The 9682-nt window shown below is 34.7% G+C and overlaps 1 protein-coding gene across 1 annotated transcript in view; it reads right to left on the bottom strand.

Annotated features, from left to right (window-relative positions):
- Nucleotides 1–9682, bottom strand: part of LOC106473892 (A disintegrin and metalloproteinase with thrombospondin motifs 7-like) — a 120010-nt gene that overhangs the window by 23098 nt on the left and 87230 nt on the right. Inside the window, exons 10-11 of the mRNA XM_013934587.2 lie at nt 7678–7770; nt 1611–1756 (exon numbers count right to left, since the gene is read on the bottom strand). Coding sequence (XP_013790041.1) covers nt 1611–1756; nt 7678–7770 — 239 coding nt within the window. The remainder of the gene's footprint in view (nt 1–1610; nt 1757–7677; nt 7771–9682) is intronic.

The raw sequence follows: 9682 nt of genomic DNA, 5'->3' as shown, positions 1-9682 counted from the left end.
ATCGAAAAGTGTAATCAAACACAACAGTTAATTCATATCGAAAGGTGTAGCCAAACACAACAGTTAATTCATATCGAAAGGTGTAATCAAACACAAAAGTTACTTCATATCGAAAAGTGTAATCATATACAAGAGTTACTTCAAATCGAAACTTGTAATCAAACACAAGAGTTGGTTCTTATCGAAATTTTAATCAAATACAAGAGTTACTTCATATCGAAACGTGTAATCAAATACAAGAGTTACTTCATATCGAAAAGTGTAATCAAATACAAGAGTTACTTCATATCAAAACTTGTAATCAAATACAAGAGTTACTTCATATCGAAACTTGTAATCAAACACAAGAGTTGGTTCATATCGAAATTTTAATCAAACACAAGAGTTAGTTCATATCGAAACTTGTGATCAAACACAAGAGTTAGTTCATATCGAAACGTGTAATCAAACACAAGAGTTAGCTCATATCGAAACTTGTAATCAAACACAAGAGTTAGTTCATATCGAAACTTGTAATCGCTTCAGCAGAAAAACACACCTTAAACCATCACACTGCCTTCCTCATGCTTCATCTATTGAGGTATATTTCTACTTTCTTTCGCCGGACGTACAACCTACGCTTTGAACCAAACATTTCAAACTTGGACTCGTCCGTCCATAACACAATTTTCCAGTCATCAACAATCCAGTTTTTTATTTTTTAGCAAATTTCAGTCTCTTGACAATATTTGGAGATCGAAGTAACTACTACACGACCAAATATTCCATTCTCGTTGAGTCTTCTTGATACTGTAGATCTGGACACTTTTCTGTCATTTGGTACATGGACGTTTATCTCATGCTTGATATCAGTGGCAGTCTTCCTTCTGTCCTGAAGGCTGCATAAACGAAGATACTTAACATCAGTATCATTGAATTTAGATGTTCTGCCTTTTCCTTTCCTATTTTCAAATTTACTTGTCTCGGTCTCACGATCTAGTGTGTACTTGAGAGTGTTTGGATAACATTTCAAGTCTGCAGCAATTTGTCGGAGAGTCCAACCAGCATCACGTAAAGCTTTTATGCGAACTCTCTGCTCTACTCTACGCTTTTTGGGCCGTGGCATGACAACAAAACTTAATATATAGTGTTAAACACTTTTTTTTTATCAAGGTTTATTTGTGGAGTGCCATTAAATTGATTTCTCCTAGCATATACCAGTACCATATGCTAGCTCGTTGCTAGCATCTTTCTATATACTTAACACATTGCATGGGGTACCATGACAGTTATTTCAGACTCTAAATTTGATCAGTATGTTCATTCAAGCATAACCTTTATGACTTACTCTTGGTACAAGTATGTGGGAATTCTAAAGAATGATAAGTATTCTCGCCCTGGTTCATTCAATTGCCAATAGGGGTCAGTGAAGCATTACTATAGTGTTGAAATTTATATTCTGTAATGGCATGGAAGAATTAGCCCCATAAAACGGAAAGAACGACATAATATTCTCTTGTCCTAACACTTTTGCACAGTACTGCAAATAATCTCCTAATGACAAGTTCTAAACACCTTTCTGGAGAGTAAACATTCGTAAAAATTCTGAAATGTTAAGATAGAAAACTTACTATGGCTTGTCGCAGTGTCTTTCTGAGTGTGTGATACCAGCACCACATGTCCGGGAACATTCAGACCAAGAATTCCACTGACCCCACTCTCCATCTACAGCTTCTGGTCTTTCACCAATTGTAGTACATTTGCCCATGAAACACCACTAGCCAACCCAAAAAAAATAGAAAGAAAGAATCACTATAATCAATTCAATACTAAATATATATGTATAAAAGTGATTATACCAGGAAGCTTTGGCAAAGCTCACGTTAACATCAGAATACAGATAGAAGGTGCTTACGGCTATCGTAAAACTTTAGTGGAATAGTAGGCAAATACACAGTGGCGTATAAAGTAATCTAATATATATATTAGTTTAGATCCACTATTACTGAACAACAAAATACTAGAATGGTACATCACTAAGAAACTGGAATACATACAGAAGGTGCTTACGGCTATCGTAAAACTTTAGTGGAATAGTAGGCAAATACACAGTGGCATATAAAGTAATCTAATATATATATAGTTTAGATCCACTATTACTGAACAACAAAATACTAGAATGGTACATCACTAAGAAACTGGAATACATACAGAAGGTGCTTACGGTTATCGTAATACTTTAGTAGAATATTACATCACTCTAGAATAAAACAAAATTACTTCTGGCTATTAATGAAATAGTTCTTACTTGTGAAATTCAAACACAAATTACTTCTAGCCATAGAAGAAAACTTGTTAGGATTGTGTGTTATTACTTATTTTAACATAAATTCAAACATAAATTACTTCTAGCCATAGAAGAAAACTTGTTAGGATTGTGTGTTATTACTTATTGTAACATAAATTCAAACATAAATTACTTCTAGCCATAGAAGAAAACTTGTTAGGATTGTGTGTTATTACTTATTGTAACATAAATTCAAACACAAATTACTTCTAACCATAGATAAAAAATTATTAGGATTGTGTGATATTACTTATTGTAACATACTTTGCATAGTGGAGTTTTTTCTTTTCACTTTATGTTGTCTACACTCTTCGGTAAATCGCAATGCTATAATTTTTTGCTATCTTATACAGATCAAAACAGAGATTCAAACTGAAAAGAATGCAAACATAATCTTCACTAACGTATTACTTCCTACATATAAACTTTTGTGAGCCAGCTGAAAACCTATTGTTTCGCCTTACTTCTCTTGTCCCTAGATAACTGACACGAAATATATTATTGGAAAAATAAAGGCTCGACATAACAATAACGTTTTGTTTAACGGTACAACATCAAGTTTCTTAAGACCTCTAACCTATTGAAATGAGTTAAATATAGTAGCTACAAAGAAATAAGGGCAGATATCACCTTTCATTTTTTAAGCTCCGTGTATGTAGTGCTATACTTGAATCACTGTACGAAAGCGGCCAAGATGGCGTTATTCTAGTTCACAAGAGCAATAGGTTCTCTGCACTTTTTAGTTAATAAACTAAAACTCTTTCATAAGAAAACTATCTAAAACGTTTCAATCGTTTCTGATAAAATTGTCGCGTTTTTCTTTGAAATAACATATTTATTACTTCTTACTGTACAGTTTCATCATTATATATATATGCAAGGCGGGAGGAATATGGAAATTATATGTTTACCTCAGCATTAAAATCGATACGATTTCGATATCATAGAGTTATTAATTCCATTATAAGTTAAACGCTAACATTCTGTGATTAATGTACAGCTTCGTTCCCTGAGGTTTTGCGTTAACATTATAAGTCAACAGTCAACTTACCGAGACCTTGAGTCGATATTCAGTGATTTAAGCAAAGCCAAGTTCAAAGCGGCCTTGTGCTGACATTCAGTGATTCAAATAAAACCAAGCTCAAAGAGGCCTTGCGCTGACGTTCTGTGATTCAAGAAAAACCGAGCTCATAGAGGCTTTGCGCTGACGTTCTGTGATTCAAGAAAAACCGAGCTCAAAGAAGCCTTACACTGACGTTCTGCGATTCAAGAAAAAACAAATTCAAAAACGTTTTGCACTGACCTTCTTGATTCAAGAAAAACCAAGCTCAAAGAGGCCTTGCGTTGACGTTTAGTGATTCAAGTAAAGCCAAGTTCAAAGAGGCCTTGCACTTACGTTTAGTGATTCAAGTAAAGCCAAGTTCAAAGAGGCCTGGCACTGACGTTCATCTGAAAGCGTCACATCTTGAAAGTGTGACTTTTCGTCTGCAGTATGCATAATTAACGCATTGCATGATTCGAATCGTATTTAGGAAGGAAAATATTCAGTTGTGAAATTGTAATTATAAACCAGACTTGTAGTTCCTGTTCCAGTTGTTACCACCTTTTCTAGACATTAAACAGTTCTAATACAATAAAACCTCGATGACAACTACATTTTCTGGAAATTCAATATTTTTTTTTTTGCCAATCCCGAAGCTACAAACGGGCTATCTGTGGTCTGCCTATCGCGGGTATCGAAACCTGATGTTTAGTACTATAAGACTTCAGACTTAACAATGAGCCACCGGGGGTTCAAGTTTTAATAAAGTATAAAATCGGCTTACTGGACAAACTAATCAAAATAAAAAATTACAAAAAGATAAGTTGGTGATAATCTAAAACTTCCCAAGAAAAAATAATATTGAAACACAATTCATAACATTTTTAACACGTGATGTTTGCATTTAGACATTATAGGTTTAGCAATGAAACTATCATTGAATGCAAAACGTAGCATGCTTGATTTGTATTTTTCTTTCATTTGCACTTTTTTTTTTATATAGTTGATTTTTTATAACTGATCACGATTCTAGTTGATCAAACTTTAAATTACTACTTCGTACTATCAGTATTTTCTACGTACTGAACTGTAATCCAAGTTAAAGTAATCTAATTTTCCACGGATTAAATTTAGCCGTGCCTAATTTTCCACGGATTAAATTTAGCCTTACATAATATTGAACTACTGACCAGAAGAAGGCAGCTACAAAAGCTCTATCCGTCTCTTTCAACCGAATAAAGATATTGGATATCGCATTTATAAAACACCTTCAGTTGAAAAACGCTTAGCGTGTTCAGCGGCACCAGGTATCGAAGCGGACTCTTCGACCCTCAGCCCGTCACGTTAAAGTCTGACCATCTTTAATTTACGAAAATATTTTTGATAAAAAATACTGTATTTATACTTTTTAAGTGGTTTTGGTAACCAACAGTAAAGTAAGTTTTACGTTTTTATCACTTACCACAAAAACTAACTATATTGATCGCGTTGAAGCTCATTCGCAAGAAGAAATAGTTCTGTTTTACTATATATGTACGGTCGCTTTCAAGAATATGCTATTTTTAAATTCCATGTGGCCTAGAAGGCTAAAGTCCATTTTCGTTTGCTCGTGTTTTGGGGGTTGAGCGCTGCCCAGTGGTTAGCGTACCCGAAAATGGCTACGAAGTTCCATGATTCACACCCCATTGCAACATAAAAGAAAATAAAAAAATCATGTTCCGTTCTTTGGAGCCGTGGTTGCGTCAAAACAGTGTTGATCAAGTACCACTACTCGATTAAATTAGTCAAAGAGTTGGCGGTGGATGGTATTGACTATCTGTCTTCCCTCTAGTCTATCGCTTCAAAATTAGAGACGGTTGGCGCAGATAGCCTTTTGCAATAGGAACTACGCTGCAGGTCTATTATAAGTACGCACGGTCATCAGATAGAGCATGACCGGACATTACAACAACGGAGTAAGGCTCAAAATCGTTTTAATATAACATATTCAACTTCTTAATGGGGGTTTAAGTCCTTTTCAATCACCAATAATGTAACCTAAAATAATTTATGTATTTGAATAATGTTAGAGCTCGTGCCTAAATAATTATTCTACATTATATATCGGACTAAGTATTTAATTATTTCATATATATATGTTAGATTTTTATTCCAATTTCACCAAAGGTAAAATTGAAAGGAAAATCCGTGGTGATTGAAAAAGACATTAAAAACCTCATTAATTTTGTATACAAATCACCTTTATAAGAGGCCTAACTGTATTTCTTTGATTTGCCAGCCCAAGTTGTGCTGATGAGCCTTCGATAGGCGAAACTACAGTCCAAAGCAGTGGGTACGGCCAATCATGGAAAACATTAGGCCTCTACGTCATACATTTTCCTTTCAATTTTGCATTTGGTGAAATTGGAAGAAAAAATCTGTAACACACATATATATACATAACCTCCGTACAACATGCTACTTTTAAAGCAATATTATCCACACAACACAAATTACAAAAAGTAAATAATAATAGAAGTTGTAACAGGCAATATATATTTTCTTTTTCTTTTTTTTGGGGGGGGAGGTATTATCATTTACACCATTTTCAAATAATACACGCTAACCACTGATCCGTGCTTAGCCCTTCATTTTCATATTCCAACCAACTTCACAAAATGTATTTTTGTCGCTGACGATAAACTCTTTGATTCACATAAGTTCCTTATACACTATATAACTTACAAAAATTATTTCGTAAATAAGAATATTATAAATAGGGATATAAATTTTTTTATATATATAACTTCTAATTTATATTATGTTGTCCTCTAGATAAGGCATAAGGCCATTCTGTTGGGAAACTATCAAATTGTTCCACTTACATACGAAGCATTTAATGCATACATACAGTTGAGTACGTAAAATGTAAATCACGTGAAAATCACATTCGATATAAAGTCGTGATGGACCTGAATGGATCAGACCTACATTTTGACGTTGCGCAAGCAGTGTAACGCTACCGAAAATGGGCCGCTTTTGGGGAGGGTGTGTAACAGCCCTTTACGACGCAAAATATTGATACATTCAGATCATAAAGATGTGCTCATATCGGAAATTTCTAATTTTCAAAACGACGATATTCTCTGTGCTTAATGAGATAAGAAAACGAAAGAATATCGATCAACTTAAATTACCAGGACCATCTACAAATAGACCTGGAACATGTCGTACCCGTTATTGTAGGTAAAGTGCAAGGCCTTGTAACAGTTGAGAATCCACGAACATACAATTCGGTGTAAAAGTCCATCCACGTCCTCCAGGCAACAGTAAGCAACATAATAAAAAAAGGATCTCCGTCTGGGAAACACAAGTCACGTGCTTTCATGACAAACTCTTTCAACCGTCGCATATATCAGGCAGCTGGAGAATGAAGATGTTATTCATAGTATACCATAAGAAAATATATCTGTCAAGTCGCCGGACGAAGTGCCTATGGATTTCTGTGCGATCAATCTAATGATACAAGCGTTGGAAAACCAACGTCTTTGTACATTAGGTGTATTATGGAAACACCATCAAGGATGAGGAGTGTACTTTGGACATGATAGGCCTACGACAAAATCTTTAGCAATGAAAACTACGCTGCAAAGCTATTTTCAAGATGCACGGTCGTCATATAGAGTATGACTGAACGTGACGACATGGATCGTTAACTACATGTTTTAATAAAACGTACTCAATCTCTGTTTAAAGAAGTTCTAAATCTTCATTCTTTCTGAGTAGAACACATCTATGGATTGATAATACAACGTATTACACAACGTGGAATGCTATTAAAGTAATACGATTGAATACAGAGTCTTTGTTTGTTTTGAATTTCGCGCAAAGCTACACGAGGGCTATCTGCGCCAGCCGTCCCTAATTTAGCAATGTAAGACTAGAGGGAAGGCAGCTAGTCATCACCACCCACCGCCAACTATTGGGCTATTCTTTTACCAACGAATAGTGCGATTGACCGTCACATAATAACGCCCCCACGGCTGAAAGGGCGAGAATGTTTGGTGGGATGGAAATACAGAGTCAAAATTGTTTAAAAACTTAAATTCTATAATTCTTCAATTGCCTTCTTTGAATAAAAAAAAGCAAAATAAAAATTAACTCAACATCCATTAATGTACCGACGAAGACGAATAATCACATTCCAATTTACTCTTACAGAAGTGCACATTTTATATTATAAAAAGAGGCAATAGTTTCAACTCGTTAACCTCATAATAATCATTATCATGGGTAAAAAGTTTTGGTACTTTTTATCCTATTTCCTTACCATGTTTCGTCCACAGATAGTTCCTTCTGCTGCACGCTCCAAGCGGGTTACACAGCGTTTATCCATTCGGCACCACAATGTCTGACAAACATCCTGCTTTCAAGAACAAACCAAAGAGCAAAACCTGTCAAACCTCATAAAAATTGTAAAAAGTTCAGGCTTATATATTCTCACAAGAATTATATATTCGCTTTAAAAAAACATTAGTAAAATAAATCACGATGTTGTAGCGAAACTTTAGATTGTTAAACAACTGAATGATTTACGAAATGGGGAAGTTACCGACAAACCGAGTTGGAAAAACTCGACTTTTCCTGTTATGATTCCTTTTAATGTGGAATCGTAGTTCTGGAGTGAGAGAAAAAAAAACAAAAACTTAAAGCTGATTTTCGACAATTTATTCGCATATTCCAGTGTACTAGGTTCATTCGTCCCCACATTAAACTGTTACACAGAAAGGTTAAGTAATTGATAACTACTAAGGAATTCTTAACGCTTTAGGGGTGGATATTGAAGAGAGGTGATGTTATACCAAGAATTCTTAATTACACAAAAAATATGAAGAAGAATATTGATATTATACGTCGGGTTTTATTACAGGGCAACGGAAATGTATGGAGTTATTACAGTAGGCCGATTCATTGTATCCACTTCCATCCAATATAAAGAGTTTACTATTGCAATAAAATGAAACCCGAACTCATAATTTTACAGACTCTCTTTATTTCTGTGGGGAAGCGGATGCAAAGATTATTGACAACGTTAAATCTACTACAAATTACGAAGATTATATCAGTTGAACTTACTTTAACTATTAAAAGTTGTTGTTTTCTACAGTCTATGCAGTATTGTGGGGTATTGCTAGCTCACTCATAGATACTCCTTGGTCCACATACACGTTAATGCTGCTGTTGTTGAATGCTTTAACGCCAACCTTCAGAGTGAGCTAATTACACTATATTCACAGTAGGGATTTATCACCGACTTGTTAAGTTACAATAAGCATCACTACTAGAAATGCTAAGAAGGTCCCGAGAATGTGACTATAAGGTTTCTCCATAGATGGCACTACAAGTCACACACACTGTTTTTGGCTATATATATATCGAAACTATATTAATTGTACTGATCAACAATGAATAAGTAATTGGTTAATTTGTAGAGATATCCAATTAATTTTAATATACAACCAAGTAATTCGTGCATTAAAATTTTTCACAAGATGTTCAATAAGAAAGGGAGGGGCTTTTATTTAGTTATAAGTAAGAACCAGTTGTTTTTCAACCATATAAACGTTTTGTTTACGATAGTACAACATTGTTGCTTGAGCCAAAGTGGGTGTGCTGTTTTTGTTGTTGTTGTTTTTCACGCATTTATCGGAACCGCTCCTGCATTTTTTGTTATGAAAGTAGACATTTTTAATCAATTGATGGTTTATTCATGTTAAGAAAAAATATCAAAATATCCGATTAATAGGATAAATTCTATATCTATCTGCAGGTAATCTCAAAAAGAATGACACTGATTAATTTGTCGGTCAAAGGTTAGGCTGCGCACCTGCAGCTACTCTTTCAGTGATTTTTTTTATTGTAACCTTTAACCCTCAAATGACCGACATCGTTAAAACTGGAAATGTCCACATCTTCCTTCACATTAAATAGTTTAATATTTTTGACTGTTAAAACACTTAGTGTAAAGAACTAACCAAATAAATTGGGTAAATTAGTTACTTTTACGTGAAATATAGAGAGGGGGCCCCCAGCAGTAACTAGTAATAATGAACGTAGAATTGAGAGTATTTTGTACACATTTTTCCATGGCAATATACTATTAGTCGTTCTATATCTAACAATATCATGATCTTGACGTGTAATTTGATGCATAAATAGTTTAGGGAAGTGCGCTAAAAAATCCATGAGGTCCACATGGAACCCCATCGGTAATTCTGGGGTTAAAGGTTTGTTTGTTTTTGGAATTTCGCGCAAAGCTACACGAGGGCTATCTG

This window comes from Limulus polyphemus, unplaced genomic scaffold, assembly GCF_000517525.1.
Source record: "Limulus polyphemus unplaced genomic scaffold, Limulus_polyphemus-2.1.2 Scaffold134, whole genome shotgun sequence".
Lineage (NCBI taxonomy): Eukaryota > Metazoa > Arthropoda > Merostomata > Xiphosura > Limulidae > Limulus > Limulus polyphemus.
The sequence above is the reverse complement of the archived record's forward strand: the minus strand, read 5'-3'. Positions and strand labels throughout refer to the sequence as shown.